Source organism: Varanus komodoensis, unplaced genomic scaffold (genome assembly GCF_004798865.1).
Source record: "Varanus komodoensis strain SLA01 unplaced genomic scaffold, ASM479886v1 scaffold20_1, whole genome shotgun sequence".
In the NCBI taxonomy this organism is placed as follows: Eukaryota; Metazoa; Chordata; class Lepidosauria; order Squamata; family Varanidae; genus Varanus; species Varanus komodoensis.
The window spans coordinates 7,943,541-7,961,155 of NW_025335587.1; the positions used below are offsets into that span (position 1 = coordinate 7,943,541).

The 17,615-nt window shown below is 38.8% G+C and overlaps 1 protein-coding gene across 2 annotated transcripts in view; it reads left to right on the forward strand.

Moving 5' to 3' along the window:
• The window catches only part of HOOK1 (hook microtubule tethering protein 1), a 42,528-nt gene that overhangs the window by 12,659 nt on the left and 12,254 nt on the right, over positions 1-17,615 (forward strand). For both annotated transcript variants that reach the window (XM_044430111.1, XM_044430110.1), the window contains exons 2-12: positions 110-195; positions 1,501-1,573; positions 4,400-4,450; positions 5,280-5,412; positions 6,852-6,919; positions 8,368-8,430; positions 8,830-8,913; positions 12,301-12,467; positions 13,469-13,609; positions 16,546-16,747; positions 17,486-17,596. In XM_044430111.1, coding sequence (XP_044286046.1) covers positions 173-195; positions 1,501-1,573; positions 4,400-4,450; positions 5,280-5,412; positions 6,852-6,919; positions 8,368-8,430; positions 8,830-8,913; positions 12,301-12,467; positions 13,469-13,609; positions 16,546-16,747; positions 17,486-17,596 — 1,116 coding nt within the window. In that variant the 5' untranslated portion in view covers positions 110-172. The remainder of the gene's footprint in view (positions 1-109; positions 196-1,500; positions 1,574-4,399; positions 4,451-5,279; positions 5,413-6,851; positions 6,920-8,367; positions 8,431-8,829; positions 8,914-12,300; positions 12,468-13,468; positions 13,610-16,545; positions 16,748-17,485; positions 17,597-17,615) is intronic.

Sequence of the window (17,615 nt, forward strand, 5' to 3'; positions counted from 1 at the left end):
GGCCACCCTGCGTGGCACTTATATACCACAGCTGGGCAGGGCTGTACTTTTGTTTTTGTTTTTAATATGCCTGCATGCAAGACTGACAATTTTGTTCTTATCCATCTAGTTGCAAACATTTAATACTGCTGAATCCTGCAGAGACATTCAAGGCTTAACTAATGGTGTCGCCATGGCACAAGCACTTCATGAAATGTAAGTTAATCTAAAGTATGTTTATGGAATTATTATTATTCCTTGTGTGTTTTTCTTTGTTTTCCTCTGAAGCAGCTGTTTGGAGATGACTGCTTTCCCTGCTGTATAGATATAAATGGACCCATGGTGTCCTTTGGGATGCTATATAAATCTTATTTCATCTGAGAGGATGGTATGGTAAAACAAAATGGGTGCATTCCTGGGGAAGGATACACTTCAATATTTTATTGTACAGTAAGTCTCACTTAAAAACTAGATTAGTATATGAAGGTATATGGCTAGGTTGCAGCTTCTGGGAGTTGTAGGACTTTCTTCTGTCTAAACACAAATAGATGAATAGCGTCTGTGGAGGATCAGTGAGCTGCATCCAAAAGTGTCCTTCCACTGACAGAAGGCTCTTTAACCCAACAGAAACTTCCATCACTGAATTGAGGGAGGAGTGCTTGCAATTCCCTCTCCGCCACATCACCAAATACTGCTCAGAATAGGAAGATGCAGGAGAGAAGGGAAGCCAACGAAAATAATCTCTCTCCCTGCTCCACTGACAGATGCAGCCACTGGATCAAAGAGCATTGCATCAGTAGAAGGTCACCTCTGGATGCAATCCAGTGTACTTTGCCAATGTACTTGCCATCATTGTTTACCTACCTTTGTAAAAGAAACAGGACTGGAGCTCAGATGTAAGCTTCAGTAATTTTGCAGTCTATAAAAGAGGATGTCTGTCTGTCCACCTGTCTTTCAGTGCTGTCACTCTAAGACCATGGAAACAGGTTGTGTGAAACTTAGCACATTTTAATTAATGTAAATATGCACATGTGGTTGATGGCTGCAATAATATATTTAACTCTTAGAAGCAGGCTTCCCTAATGAACACAAAGCTTTGCAGTCAGCGGAGGTCAGAAGTTTGAGGTCAGTGGAGGCAGAAGGCAGATGTAGAACTCTGTCTTCCTCCACACCGCTATGGGGCAATTAGGGGCAAAAACTGGCCAGAGCTTTCTCTCAAGATGCTATAAGGATGCAACATGGTTATGAATGGCTCCTAGGCTTGCTGGCTGTGCACTCCGTCTGTTACCACAGAGGCGGCATGCCTGTATACATCAGCTGCTGAGGAGCTTGGGCAGCATCTAGAAATGTACCTAAAATGCCAGCAGCTGTTGCTTCTTAATAGTGGGCTAGGAATTGTATCCAACTTTAGCAACTATAGAAGTTTGATGGCTGGACTGTATCAAACTAATCGCTATTCTAGCCCATGCAAGGAGGGTCCATTTGTTAGTATTTAATAAATATAGATTATTTTTATTCTAGTGATGCTGCCTGGTTTGACAAAGCTTGGCTAAGCCGTATTAAAGAAGATGTTGGTGACAATTGGAGAATAAAGGTAATGAAAGCATATTTATACATTTACATAGGGTAAGATTTCAAAGTTAGAACTCTACACTCTACAAATAAACATTTTACACCATTAAAGGCTACTTGATTTAGCAAATTCTGGATCAGAGTCTCATTAGACCGTAAGTTCTATTTGGGCTTCTGTGAAAGAGTTACTTATACACTTGGGGGATATCCCAAATTGCTTCAGAGATTTTCATTTTATGTCAGCTACATAGATAAGAAGTATCAGTTTGAGAATTTCTTAATCTTTGGGTCAGATTTTTGTGTTATTTTTGATGCTGTGGCTTTCTCTTGTTGGAGTGCTAATAGCTGCTCATAGGAAACAATGGAGAAATCCTAAACTTATTGTTGCAGTGCTTTGAAATCTATGCCTACCCTTCCACACCACATGTATGTGTGCATACAGAGTAAACAGAAGCAATGGAATATAACCTTTGAAGCTGCCAATCAACAATTAGCAGTTGCAGAGCAAATTTAGCAGGTATAAAGATCACTTGGTCATGGTCTTCTCATGGTAGAGTGATGCATTGTATTTCTATTTAAATTACTGTGACTCTAAATATCCATAGCTTTCTATTATATATAACAATATAAATCAGAACATGCAATTTTCATGCAAATCTGACCTCTTTTTAATGATGTTTTTTGTCTTTTTTGACTGATACCTGTGGCCATCCTAGATCAATCAAAATGCTGCTTTTTCAATTGCTGTAATAATTTATGATGGAACTAGGCAGAGCTCCCTTGCTAGGGCATCCCAGATTGTTGGCACAACATTTGTAAAGGTCCTGTCCTTCATAACGACCTAGTACATTTCAGTGTCAGAGGTCCTGTTCCATGAAGTGAGAAGGCAGCATCAGATAAACAGACATTTCAGGTGATTTCATTTCATGACTTGTATCATCTACCAAAGTAATAACTAGTTGAATCACTACCTTCATCTACCCCTCAAACACCAGGAAACAGAAGCAAGTAATTGATCCAAAAAGCCTGTCATTTACAGAGCCATGCTGTGCTTTACCATTCTAACAATGGAAAAATGCAGATCCCAATTAAATCAAGAAAATAGGGCAAATGTGTTTATTATTTCTTAGGTTTTAACATCCAGTTTGATTGTATGCACCCAGAGCCACACTTCTTTGCTTAGTGTCTATTCTAGTCACTGAGGAATACTATCCTTGCATGCCCTAAATAGCTAGTGTTCTTTACATACTGATTAATTCTTAATCTACATGGATGCAATTCCAGCCACCAGTTATCCAAGGGCTTTAGAATCTGACTAACCTCTTGAGTAAGCCAAATAGTGCATACAGTTTTTAAATGTTTCAATTAATTCAAAATAGCTATATAAGCAAGTCCTAGATGGATTCTTCTGTCCCCTCTGTTTGTTTATTTATTTAAACCATTTTTATGCCGCCCCATTCACAAAAAGCCTTGGGGTGACTTACAACATCAATAAATAAACACAAACAGGCGTATAATCAGACTTTAAAAAACCGGAAACATCTCGGCATGTACATAAAAACCCAATAAATACAATTCATAAATTAACAATTAAAATAACTTTTAAATAAAAAGGTCTTGGCCTGTCACCGAAAAACAAATAACGACAGCGCCAGGCAGACGCCGTGTGAATGTGTGCCTCTCTCTCCCCTTCACTATAGTGGTTTTGTCCATGGAGCTTGAAAAATATTGAGGTTGCACACAGCCTAAACTTGCAACAAATTAGAAGCTGCGAGCAGTCACAGAAGGGTGTTGTTGTATCTCTCAGTACTTAACCACTGCAACAAAAAACATTCAGAGACTGTGGAAAACCAGTTTAGATTTTATACTGAAAGTTCCAATAAGAGCATCTGCATGTGCACACAAACAAATGTGGGCACCCCCCACCACAACCAAACACCATGTTTTGGTAGGGCCTTGTTCATCACTAAGCAGTGATGAACATTTTTTTTTTTGCAATAATATGCTGAGCTACATGAGACATAAGAGATCAGGTGACCAGAATTCACAGTGTTGTGGTTTTCATTTAAAACTGGGGAATGGAGAAATTGGATTAGACCAGGAATGCGGAGGGTAAGCTTTTTCCCCAGTGCCACTTTCCCAATCGAAATCCTCCATGCTGCCAAAGCTGCTATCAAAGCCCAAGCAAGGGAAAAATAGGTAACAGTATTTTTCCAGTGTGGCCTAACAGTAACTAGGAATTCAGGCAAGATTTTGATAGAGCGAAAGGGTTAATGCTGCTCAGCACAAGCATTCGAGTAAAATTTGGGGTGCCAGGTGGATGCTTTAAACAGAAAATACAGATACCTTATCATAGACCTTTTGCTTGGTTTAATAGATAGATGGAGAAATGAGTATACAAACAAGAGGATTAATTATCTGTTTTCAAAATTTCAAAAAGTGAAAATCAAGTTATTAATTTCCATGATTAGTGACCTGAGAACTTCCCTTCTTAAGCTAGGGAAAAAAGATTTGAGGCTGGGCCTCTCCTTCTCTTTGAAAAGTTCTGCTGCATTTCTCTCCTCCTCCTCCTTACCTGCGCATGGGCAGCTACTTTACAGGAATATTCGTTGAAAGTCCTCATATATTCCTGAGGTGTCTGTCTGCTTTTATTGTTTAAAAAAGCATTTGTAGGTTGTTCAGCTGATTCTAATGTACATTTCAGCTATGTCATATTTGTTCATGAAAGACTATATATGAGAAATGTAATTCTGCATTTCACTTTTAAAGATAAGTATCTGGCAAATGGATTCTGAATTGTATGACAATCAATATTGGAAGTATAATAATTTTATTTAAATGTTCTTAGGCTAGCAATTTGAAGAAGGTACTTCAAGGAATTATGGATTACTATCATGAGGTATGGAAGAAGCAGAAGTTGTTGAATTTTCCTGGTTTTTTTCCTACTATAGTCAGAGTCTGCATTTCAATTTATAGAACAGTTTGCAGTCCTTTAATAAATCTGTTCTTGGTTTACTTTGCTTTTTTGCTTATATAAAAATAAGAACAAAAAACATTCAGGACTTGTTTGTATGTGGATACACATGCATTCCATGATTAACTGGAAGGCTGGTTTTATCCTGTGAACTTTATCTGCCAGATTCATTAACAATTAAAGATAAGTTTATCTTAATGGAGAACTTCAAAACACACACACACTGTTATTTCCCTTCTTTATCTGAGCCTGCACTAGGTGGCATAGCATGTGCTACACAAATGCCAGCACTGCTTTGCCTTCCTGCTTCTGCAGCTTTGTATTGCTGATCAGTGTCACAGCCACTTAAGGGCATTTTCATCCTCAGCCTAAGGATAAGCTGGATGCTGGGGACTGTTGTGTTCCCACTCCACTCACAACTTGCCATTCTGTACTTCTCAGTCACCAGCTAGTCCCTGATGATGCATCTGGGTCCAAATTTTTAAAAATGTGCTTTGTTCTAGTTTTTCATAAACAGATTTGTTCTACTGTAATTGTATAATTTATTTCTAGTTAATGTCAGCAGATCATTTGAAAATATTTCCTTATATGAAAGCCCACATAGAAAGTGTCCTTTTATCCAAGAAAGCTAGAGGCGTTTAACTTTTCTATCTTCTTTGCAAGTAACTCTTCCTAGACTAATTCCAACCCGCTCCCCTTGGCCAACATAATTATTAAATTATAGCTCAAGATTTCCTTTGTTTCCATTCTGCAGTTTTTGGGCCAGCAGATTTCAGAGGATCTCCTTCCTGATTTAAGCCGGATATCTGAACATTCTGATCCAGTAGAATTGGGCAGGCTACTGCAGCTCATTTTAGGCTGTGCAGTCAATTGTGAAAAGAAACAAGGTAAATGTTTTCTAAAGAACCAGAAGCTCCAGTTACATAGAAACAGAGCGAGTCAGAAGGGGTCTCCCGGGCCATCTAGTCTGACCTCCGGCACCAGCCGGCTCCGCTCACGACATGCCCACCATGTGAATGTCCAGCCTATCCTTGAACACCCGCACCGATGGGGCCTCAACGACCTCTCATGGATAACATATTGTTATCCACATATTGTTACAGATCAATAATTAACAAATTAGTTTACAAGAATGAAAGTGTTCATTCTTCCTTTCTTGGTAATATACCATACACAACGAAGTAACAGTTTTTAAAAGTTTAAAATAGTTAAAAAACTTGGAGTGCTCAGGTATGCTTAAAATCTTTTCGTAAATTTAATGTGTAATGAGAAAGTGTATCTGTCAGTGCCGTGGCACTAAGACTGTGAATCTAAGTACTTGAAACAGCATGCATACTAAGGGGGGCATTCTAAGGGTGTGCATTCCAAATTATTTGGTTTTAAAAAATATATTAAGTATCCTGTATGTTCATGTCTCTGTACAATTGAACCCTGCAGCGTCATCTTCAGCCTCTAAATGGCAGGCCTCCCCAACCAGTGGATAGCTTTGCTGCCAATAGAGTTTAATGCTAGAGGAGCAGCTATACTGTGGCCCTCTCCTTCCTGTTGGGTGCAGCCCTCCCCTCAGGGAAATGCGATGGACAGACCCCTCCCTTGGCAGATTATATGGGCACACCATGCAGGGCCTGTGCGTACAGTCCATTTGCTAGTAAATAATATGAAGAAATCGGTAAGATAAAAATAAGGCATAAGTCTCAAAATATGTGCTCTGTATCTTTCAAATGTTTTATGAGTTGAGAAGTTAACTAAGTTAATTTTCTTTGAAGTGACCAATGTGCATTCTAGACATAGGCTTAGGACCAAGATTTTTGGTTTAGCATGATGTACATGTGGCCTGTAAGCTTCACAAGCTTCCCCCTCCCCTGCAGATCCAAGGTTAATTGAAAGCAAAAATGCCTGAACTTCCTCCAGCTTGTTATTCAGCATTCTGTGCTGCTGTGTTGCAGAATCAGATGATGAATGTGGTATAATCTTACTCTCAGCCACATGTTTGGGGATAAGCATTTATTCATTTTACAAGAAATGAACTAAAGCTGTAGTTAATCAATTGTAGTCTGGAAAATATTAATGCAATGCTGTACCCAGTTATCTGTAATCACTCCCATTGTTAGGAAGACTTAATGCATAGGATAATCTAGGATTGTGCTGTTAATTTACCACAGTACTTTTTTTATAATTAGTAGAAAAATGTGGGAAGCCAGGAATAAGGCTTCAGTAATGAATCACAGGGTAAACATTTCCTTTGAAGCAAAGATACAATACACTTATTCAGGCTGTATAGAATCTTTTACTGCAAAAACAAACCTTTGCACATTTTGTCTTATAGAATACATACAGGTTATAATGACACTAGAAGAGTCTGTCCAGCATGTTGTCATGGCTGCAATTCAAGAGGTAAGAAAACAAAATATGGAGATTTTGTCACGAGCCTTTTAATCATCTGTTAATGTACTGCATCTACTTTTGTTTTCATTGCAGAATTTAGATTTCAGCACTACACACTATTGTTTCTTTACCTGCTTTTCTTCCATACGGCCTCTAGGTGGAACTATGCTTTATCAGAATAGCATGAATACATCAGTAAAAGTAATACTTCCTTTGCTTTCACACCAAAATGTAACATTTCCCTTTTACTAAAGTGCTCACTAGAAGTGAAGCTGGAAGGTCACTGCATTATCTAATGAACCCATAAACAAGCACAAAAATATACATCAGAATGTGGATTTGCTCCTTATAATGTGGCTAGTTTAAATTGATTGAATTGGTAACGGAAATTGACAGCAACTGACAGCAACATATCAATTGAAATGTGATAGCACCAAGCAAAAGGGAAGTGCATTTTAAATATGGACCACTTTTTTTGGTTACTGTTTTGGGGATGATAATAAATCAAAATAGGGCTCTTTTTTGCTGCCTCTAACTACTGCTGTTTTTCTTCTCAATTCCACTTTTTCTTCCTTTGTCCTCATCATAATTGATTTATGTTTTGATTTGTATGAACTGTTCTGAGAACATTTTGTTACAGGATAGCATATAAAATCAATAATGTGTTCAAACTTACATGCATTTTAAGCTAGGATGCTTGGTTAAAAAAATAAGATTTGTTCTGGGATGTTCTTTTGAGGGTTTAAGAGAATTTGGGCTGGAAGGGGCATCTTTATTCTTAAATGTAATTAGTTGTTTTTATTACTGTGAATTCTGAGCATTTTATATGAGAAGTACCATGTGATGCATGTCTTAACCATGTGTAAACAATAAAGAAGCAGTTAAGTCCTTGTACTGAGACAGCATGCTTGTGCTATCCTGGCATCACAGAACAAAGCCTATTTTTTAGAAGGCCAAGCAGAAATTAATTTAGGCATTTATTTTAAATGTAATACTAAGATAGAGTACATATACTATATACCCAGATGTGTGTCAGTTGTATAATATTGAGATAAACCTACTTTGAAACATTGAGATAAACTCCAGATGCATAAATATTGAAAGTCTAAGAAATATAACTGTTTGTTGTAAATATCAGGGCACATGTGCTTTAAAATATCAGAAAATAATTTTATATTTGCATCTCACTGATGTTGTCCCTTTGCTTTAGATTTTTTGATTGGGCTTAGCAAACAAGGAACATATTGTAATGTTAAAAGGAATACTTGAAAGGTTACTGTAATAAAACTGCATCGGTCTGAGCAAAATCATTTCTGACTAAATACAGTGTACTGCGTATGATTAATTGGAAAGGGTTTTTTAATGTAAAAAGTTTTAGAATACTATTTGCAGAAATTTGCAAATGGTTTCTAGTATGACAAATTATATATGTGTTACTGTATTTTTTCCTGTTACAGTTAATGAGCAAAGAAATATTGGGCTTTGTGGCAAATGACTTACCTGGTGATCTGGAGCAGCAGGTAACTATAAAACATAATAAACATGTCCAGAAACAGTTAAGCATGTTTGGCTACCTACAAAGGAAAGCTGGAAGAAATGGTCTTTCAGCTCCACAGTAGGAATTTCTCAACAACACTTGTTTGTTTTCAGGTTCCTCATGGCCTTATCTTTAATGTCTCAAATACTAGCCAGGACTAAATAACTATTTTTAAAAAAATAAACTTACCTTCATAGGAATCAAATTTGGTTACTTTACTCATAAATCTAGAAGGTGGGAGTCCAACTTGCAAGAAATCACCTATTTATCCAGAATTCCCTTTTTTTCCTCAAGGCCTAGTCATAATTTTTGGAATGGAGGGCTGCTAAAAGAAATGTCCATTGCTAAATTACTGAAAATAAAAATTTCTACATTTTTAAAGATGAAAAGAGCATTGGAAGAACTTAATGAAGTGATAGCTGAAAAAGAAGAACTGAAGCAAAGATGTCAAGAACTAGATCTGCAGGTGAGCACATTTTTTCAAGTTATTTTCATAGAGATATTGTCTCTCTGCATGTTCCTTAAAGTCGCTTAAACTGTGTTATTGCATTATAGCACAAATATCCCCTCCATTTACTTCCCTGTTTTAAAGTCTGCATATATTTCCTGGTCAAAAATGCACAAGTTTCTCTGTTGTTGGTTTTGTTTTGTTTTGTTTCTGGTTTTTTTTAGCTCTTGGAGGTGGCAAAATGGAATAGCTCAAATGGGGCACTGTAAAAAGGGAATACGCTTAAGAACTCCCAGTTCTGGACTCAGGGAAGTGTCCAAAAGGTGGAGGGTACAGAGACGTGAAAGTTCGATATTACAAATCAAGATGAGCACCTTTGGGCATACCTGCTCTGATGCTTTCTCCACATTGTCTGTGCTTTCCAACTAAATGTTAGACAACTGATGGTTGTCAAGCAATGCATGCAATCTCACCCCATCAAATTGTTGCCATTTGTCAGTAGGCAACACATATCAGAAAGCCATGGAAGTAAAGTGTGTGTGTGTGTGTGTGTGTGTAGATATAGATATATATTTACACACACATCTGGAGCTGAGAAAAGGGGCAGATCAGCAGTGGTTGCTCTACAGTGCTGCACGTGGTATCAGTGGAGGGGCTGTGACTAGTGGCCAGCACTGGGGAGGTCACAAAGCTTTACGCACCCAGACTTATTCATTGCCATGCTGGTGCTGGGATCACAAAAATGGATCACTTTTCATAATGCTTTTTTATATAGCTGTGCAGTTATGGAATGCTCTGTTTAGAAACCCACCTACCACTATGATGTCATCATTTTAGGTACTAAAATTTAGAACAGTAAAGGCAAGTCGTTATATTTCTGAATGTGATAACCAGACATGTCCAAATGTGTGTCTTACTACCATTGTTATGATGCCTTACTCTGGAATGGTGATATATATTGCTGCCATTGAATTCTGTCTTGTTTTATGATTAGCAGTTTTGTATGACTGAGGGGATTTTTCATAAGCAGCTTAGAGTGCCTGTCTGAAAGGCAGAATTATAAACTTAAAAGATCAAATAATATACAAATTCACTGTGAGTACCTAACACTTACACAAGGCACAATTTCTGTGCAAGGCCAACTCTTGGTCTTTAAGAAACTGGCCCAACATCATGTAAAGCACGCATTTCTCTTTTCCTTAGCCAAGTTAAGGAATGACTAGGGCTTTACTTCTATGCACACATAGGCAAGCATTCTGATTAAGTTTCCTTTAAACATGCCCGGAGAGAGCATGCAGATGTACTTGCTAGTTTTGCCCCTTCTCTGCTCTCATAATCCTTGTATTCAGGGTGAACTATAACTTGGAGCCTCTCTATCCATATAAACTTCAAGAAGAACCATGATTTTCCAGGGTTATACACTGCATACACAGAAACATTCACCTAAATGTAGGGAGAATGATGGAGAGGGCAGAGCTAGTTTGTATGCACTTGTCCACCTCACATGCTCACATTAAAAAGAATGCTTAAGCAGAGCTTTTCTTCAGAGCAGTTTTCCCTGAGGCTAGTAAGATTTCTCAGCAGACATGCATAAGATGGGGCCATCTTCCTTCCTGCCTGATAAAGGTATCCCAGATTTGCTGTTAAAAGAAGCCACAGCAAGTCTTCATAACTTATCCTAAGCATTTAGGGGAAACATAAAATGCAAATGTAAATAGTGGGGATACTATCCTAGCCCTTATATCTGATTGTGTAATCAATGTTTCCAGTGTAAGAAATGTGGAAGATAATTTGCCTGGCTTGGTACAATAAGCTAATACCACCACAGTGTATTGAATGTGTGTTTATGTGAAAAATATATACTTTCTTAAACTAATTGTTAATAAATTCACTTATAAGGTCTCAGTCTTCCATGATACAAGCATTTACGAAAGGTAGGTTTATTTTTGTTTGAGGAAAAAGTAACCCAAAGAGCACATTGCATTCTGAGTACCAAGCACTAACATGTGACATGTTCTGATGTTCAATATATTAAATTAACACAGTGGCTTTCACTAGAAAAAAAAGCTTAAAGCTCTGTTTTTTTAATCTGTGGCTCATATTTGACTGTTAATATACTCACTGTTGTATAACTATGTCTCAGCTAGCAATATTTTCAGAAGTAATTGAAAGTGCATGTTCTCTATACATACAATGCTATTTAGGGCTGTTAAAAAACATTCTACTGGCTTGTGGCTCCTGGAACTCACTGCTGAAAATTAGTCACTTCTGTGCTTTTTTGTGTCTTCAGTTTACTAACTAGGTAGAATTCTTACTGTCCCCACTCCCATTTGATTAGGGATCCCCATGCCATTTTTAAAAATATTACTTCTGTTCCCAAGTAACCTGAAAATTTTTATCTACATGGATTCTAGCTTGACTGAGCAAGTCAATGTTTGTGTTCTTATATTGGGTGAGGAAAAATTGCATTGCTGGATCAGACCAGTGTCCATCTACTTAAGCATTAAATTTCCAAAAGTCTAGCCAGGTTTCCCTAGTCATTGATAAGCAGGGCACGGTGGTGAAGGCCTCGCCATTTGCTTTGCTACCAACATTAATACACCAAAGCAAAATGTTCCTTTCAGTGGACATTCCAATCTGCTACTATGGGGAACCAAGATTCAAGGTGGATGCGAGGAAGTACTTCCTGATGGTTAGGGTATGGAATGGGCTTCCATGGAAGGTGGTTGAAGCCCCACTGGTGATGGTGTTTAAGGATAGGCTGGATATGCACATGCTAGGCATGTCTTGATTGGAGCCGGGGGGTCAGACTAGATGGCCTAGAAGGTTACTTCTGACTTGCTCTGTTTCTATGTTCTATATTGCAAGCCTTGCTGTGCTTTTAGTCAAAATCTGTGGTGCACCTCAAAAGGAAACAGCCACTTGGCAGTTTCCTATGTGGTTTGCAAACTGTAGCTAAACAGAGTGAGCCATGAGGGGCAGTAGACCTGATACAGAGCAGCAGATGGAGGTTCCTACATGTATTGAGACTTTGCCCAGAGCTATTTGAATGGGAGGCAGGGGGAGCCTCCCCATCAACTGATAATCTTGGCAGTCCCCCCTGAATGTGAAGCTCTAAGTACAAACGATATTCACTGAAATAAAATTATGGGTCTTATGCCGGATAATATGATTATGCATATAAACATAAGCATGTGATAACAAAGTTCCTTAAACTTGAGTAAATTTGACCAATTAAGAGTCTGCTGCTGAACTATATCTAACCTGTGAAACAGAAAACATGACTGAGGTCAGTCAACTCCTTCTCTTGGATATGTTTTTCTAAGCCAGCAGTTGAATGGTTATACGTTTTTTATCAGGCGTCTTGATGAACCTATAATCCCGAAATGGATTCTGCATCTTTAGGTGGCTGCCCTTCAGGAGGAAAAGAACAGCTTGATGTCTGAAAATGAGATCATGAATGACAGGTTGGACCAGCTGGACGGCTCTCTGGATGATACAAATACTGCAGTTGCAAAAAAGTATTTTCATGCACAGTTGCAACTGGAACAACTGCAAGAAGAAAATTTCAGGTATGGATTAATGTAATCTTTAAGTCCCACCAATCTGTGTAACCTCTTCATTCATTAAAATGTGCTCTGATGCTGTCCTTGAAAAATTTCTGAAGCTACAGGTGATGCAGAACACTATGTTAGGTGTTACATCACATGGCTGCACCTCCATGGTGTGTATTTCTAGGACACCTTGAAGGGCTTGTTTTTGTGCATAGAGCCCAGAGGACAATTCACTCCATAGCAATCCACAAGACCTCTTGTTCAGGGGTTGCAACAAAGAGTGCACTCCTCAGACAGGCTTGCAAGGCAACTCTGTAACAGACCTTTCAGTTGCTTTAGGTAAAACTCCTCTTCCACCAAGCTGTTGGGAAGAAAATAATTTGCTAATCTATTTTTGCTCTTGTTATGGAACACCTGTACATCTGCTGTTTGTAATATTGCCATATGTCATCTTATGGGTTTAGACAGGAACAGGCCTACATTCCAGCATCCTTCAGGAACCATACTGGGTGTTGTAGGACTTTTCTGTCTAAGCATGCATAGGATTGCACCCTGCATGGGTTTCACTGGAAATGGCATCACACCCTTCATGATTTGACTTTAAACAAAGTATACATCATCCATTCAAATTGTCATGCCATGTTTTTCTTTATTTTTTGTTCTTTGTGGTTGCAGTATTTGAAGCAATGTGTTGCCTTTGACTTCTCATTTTTGATAATGCTGGGAGCCTTCAGTGCCTTTTTCTTTGTCATTAATTTGAGTGATCTGATTTGTTATGAAATGACTAGACACAGACTAGATGGGAAAAAATAAAATGCAGTAATTAAAACAGAGCAGCCATTCTGTAACGTGCCCCATATTCATGCATATGAGGAACTGCACAAATATTGTTTTTGTGCTAAAGCATACCTAAATATGTGTGTGCCAGTACTGCTGCATAAAAAAGTCCTCAGAACTACAGGTGTTCAGGATTTCAAGAAGTGAATAACAAGGACACTTTCCATTTTCTTTATGCAAAGACTTGAGACTGCAAAGGATGATTATCGTGTTCACTGTGAAGAACTTGAGAAACAACTGATTGAGCTTCAGCATCGGAATGATGAACTGACTTCTCTGGCAGAAGAATCTAGAGCCCTGAAAGATGAAATTGACGTTCTTAGGTATGATGTGAATCACTTTTACTAAAAATCCATCCAATTTATATTATGACTTGTGTTGACCTGCTAAATAGAGAGCTATTGGAGGATGGTAAAATAATTAAACATAAAATATAAGAAGTTACAATAAATATGATAGCATTCAGCAATTGTAAAGACTGGAATTTTTAACAAAATGTACCATATTCTGTTTCCCAAATTCTGTTTTCTGTTTAGTTTTCTAAACTAAAACCTCAGTTTTCAGGTTTTATTGCAGTGTTAGAACTTCGTGATAAATAAGTGGGTTTTGGGATGAAGTTTGGGCGCTCGGTCTCTAAAATGTTCACCATCAGTGGTGTGCTGGCAAGATTTTGATGTTTGGGTTGTGTTTAGTATGGGCAGAGATGATGAGCAGTGCAGAAAAAGCTACTCTAGGAAGGCTTTTGCAAAATTGCATTATTTTCAATGGAACTTTACCCCTATATTAGAGTTAGGGGTGTGCACCAGGGGTGTGTTAGGGTTAGAAAAATGAGGTGTCCTGGCATGATTTCAACGGTTGGAATGTATTGAGAATGGGCAGAAATGTTCAGCTGTGCAGAGAAAGCTACTCTAGGAAGGCTTTTTCAAAATCGCATTATTTTCAATGGAACTTTCACCATCTATTATGGTTAGGGGTGTGCACCAGGGTAGGGTTAGGGTTAGAAAAACAAGGTGCCCTGGCATGATTTTGATGGTTGGAATGTGTTAAGCATGGGCAGAAATGATGAGCAGTGCAGGAAAAGCTACTCTAGGAACGCTTTCTCAAAATTGCATTATTTTCAATGGAACTTTACCCCTGTATTAAGATTAGGGGTGTGCACCAGGTTAAGGTTAGAAAATGTAGGTGTCCAGGCATGATTTTGATGGTTGGAATGTGTTAAGCATCGGTAGAAATGTTCAGGTTTGCACAGAAAGCTTCTCTAGGAAGGCTTTGTCCAAATTGCATTATTTTCAATTCTTTTTCAAAATTGCAGTATTTTCAATGGAACTTTACCCCTATATTAGAGTTAGAGTTGTGCACCAGGGTTGTGTTAGGGTTAGAAAAACAAAGTGTGCTGGTATGATTTTGATGTTTGGTTTCTGTTTAGAATGGGCAGAGATGGTGAGGAGTGCAGAAAAAGCTACTTAATGAAGGCTTTTTCAAAATCGCCCTCTTTTCAATGGAACATTCACCCTTTATTAGGGTTAGGGGTGTGCACTAGAGTAGGGTTCTGGTTAGAAAAACGAGGTGTCCTGGCATGTGTTTGATGGTTGGAATTCGTTTAGTATTGGCAGAAATGATGAGCTGTTCAGAAAAAGCTACTCAAAGAAGCCTTTTCTAAAATCCCCCATTTCAATTGTATTTTTCTACTATATTAGGGTTAGGGGTGTGCAGCAGGGTAGGTTTAGTCCAGTGGTGGCAAATCTATGGCATGCGTGCCACAACGGGCATGCAGAGTCCCCTTTATCAGTATGTTAGCCAAGTCACCCCTGTATAACCCATCAGTCAAGCATTGGATTACTGGACACATAGGGGCCACATGCTTGCTCACAAAGTGGTTGTGGCGCCAGGTGATGACGTTACAAACTGTGACTCATTAGCCACGACTCGTTTGTGCTTTTGCGTGGCCGGTCAGTGTGCTGCCAAAGAGAGAGAGAAAGAGAGATGCTTGGACTGGCTGTGAATTGTTTTTTCTAAACTGAAACCTCAGTTTTCAGATTTTATTGCAGTGTTGGCACTTTGCGATAAATAAGTGGGTTTTGGGCTGCAGTTCGGGCACTCAGTCTCGTCATCACTGCCCTATATTCTCTTTCTTAAGGGCAGTGTCCAGTAGGGCTTCTCCACCTCTGTGGGTTTCATTGGACTCACAAGAGCGACTCTTCTCACAATGAAGCGCCCATCCTTTCAGGCAAACTCATTTCTGGATTGGGACAGGTCAGCAGTACCCCTTCTGGAAACCTCATTTTCCTGTCCTGTCCCAGAAAGCACATGTAAATTCAGCTCCTACTCATAAAGAGACGGTGTCCTTACTTGGAACACCAGGACCAGTGGTGATTAAGGTAGATACAAAACTTGGCGTGATGTAGTAGGTGCAGAGGCAAATGCAGCAACAGGCAAGATATAAACGAAGACTGCTCAGGACTGGAAGTAGACACCAATCAGAAATACAGAACTTCCGTCGCAGAGACTAATATGGCTTTAGCAAACCTTGGTAGCACTAAGTAGGGTTGTTTTTGTTTTTTAAAGAGCCTCCTGTGGCTCCCAGCTAGTTTGCATGATTGCACTAGTTGTAATCCTGCAAGCACCTACAAATCTGATGCCTGTCCTGCAAGGACCAGTCCACCATGGGAGCTGCAGTGTTCTGTAGATCCTGACAAATGTCAGTTCCCGGCAGCATAAGTGCTTTTTTTCCTTTCAAGCTCACAAGCACAATAGGATACTGCCCACAGCAACAAATGGGTCCCCTTGAAATGTGTCTCTGTATGTGGGGGGAGAGAAAGATCTGAGGGGAAAATACTTAAGGTCTTTTATTTCAGAGAAATCACTCCAAAAGATGTAACATTAGAAGCTCTGTTACTGGTTTTTTAAAAATTTCCAGCTTGAAAAGAGGGGCCTAATCTCTCTTGAGACCATATGCATTTACTTTAGCTCCTTTTATAAACTCTTGTCAAGGATTCATCCCCAACACTTAACTGTGAAAATGCCTAATGTTTCAACTGAGAGCTTAATCTGTATCAGTTCCACAGCTTATATTCTGTGGAAAACAAAACCCTAAAGAATTAACATTTGATAAATTAATTCTTATTCTACTCTTTAGAACCTCTTTGTACTTTGTTCCCTGAAAACAATTATAACCATGGTGTGGGAAAAGAGGATAGCTTGTCTGGTAATCTTATTGTTTCTAAGTAAGAAACTCCCAATCCATGCCTTGCTACTACAGGATGGTTGCTGACAAGACAAATAAGCTGGAATCAACTGTTGAGGTATATCGTAAAAAGCTGGAGGACTTGAATGATTTTCGCAGACAGGTGAAATCTCTTCAGGAAACAAATATGATGTATATGCACAATACAGTTAGCCTAGAGGAAGAGCTAAAGAAAGCAAATGCAGCCCGCGCACAGCTAGAAATGTATAAAAGGCAGGTAAGAAATGAGCTTGCTCTCTTACTTGTACTTTGGGTTTTTTAATATGTCATTTTAATTCTAAAAGGCTGTGGTGCTTGGCTCAGAGCTGAGTCACCTCTTTCTCACCATCCTAAATGTGAGGTAGAGTCTGCTTTTTGCGTGCAGGTATTGAATGCATGTCTACATCTATTGTTGGGACTTTGTTTACAGCACACTGTGCTTATATTCCATTGCACATTTGGGTGCTGTATTGAGTTAGGTGCATTTATCCATGGAAATGAATAAAGCAATAGGCAGATGAGTTCAGCCATTCCACTGGAGTATCTCACTGACAACCAACAGGGTATTTGAGTTAAAAATCTGCAGAGACTAGTATGCGGTTTCTTTGTGGAGTATTGCACTACAATGTTTGTGCCCTATTAAATGGAATGTGGTGACCTGTGTTTTCAACATGCAGTTGGGTGATTATCTGTTTTTAAGAAAGTGGTGCTCAGGATACCTCTGAAATGTTTTGGATGGATAGTTAAGTAATAGGCATTTATAACAGGGAAGAGTTCAAAGCATCTTTTTGAGTATACCTTTTAAAATACAGTTTCAAGGGAGTATAAAGCTAGTAATGTGGGCTTATGAGGATGTCCTTGTTAAATGGCAGTAGCATTTTGACTGTGATGTGCTCACAGACCCATTCGTACCCCAAGAACTTTGTATTAAATAAGCAAGTTGTAAAGCAATTGTGTGGTTGCCTCTCTAAACAAGGTCCAAGAACTTCATAATAAACTCTCTGACGAATCCAAAAGAGCTGATACAACTGCATTTGAACTGAAGCGATTAGAAGAGAAGCATGAAGCATTAATTAAAGAGAAAGAGGTGAGGCTTCTAATGTGTA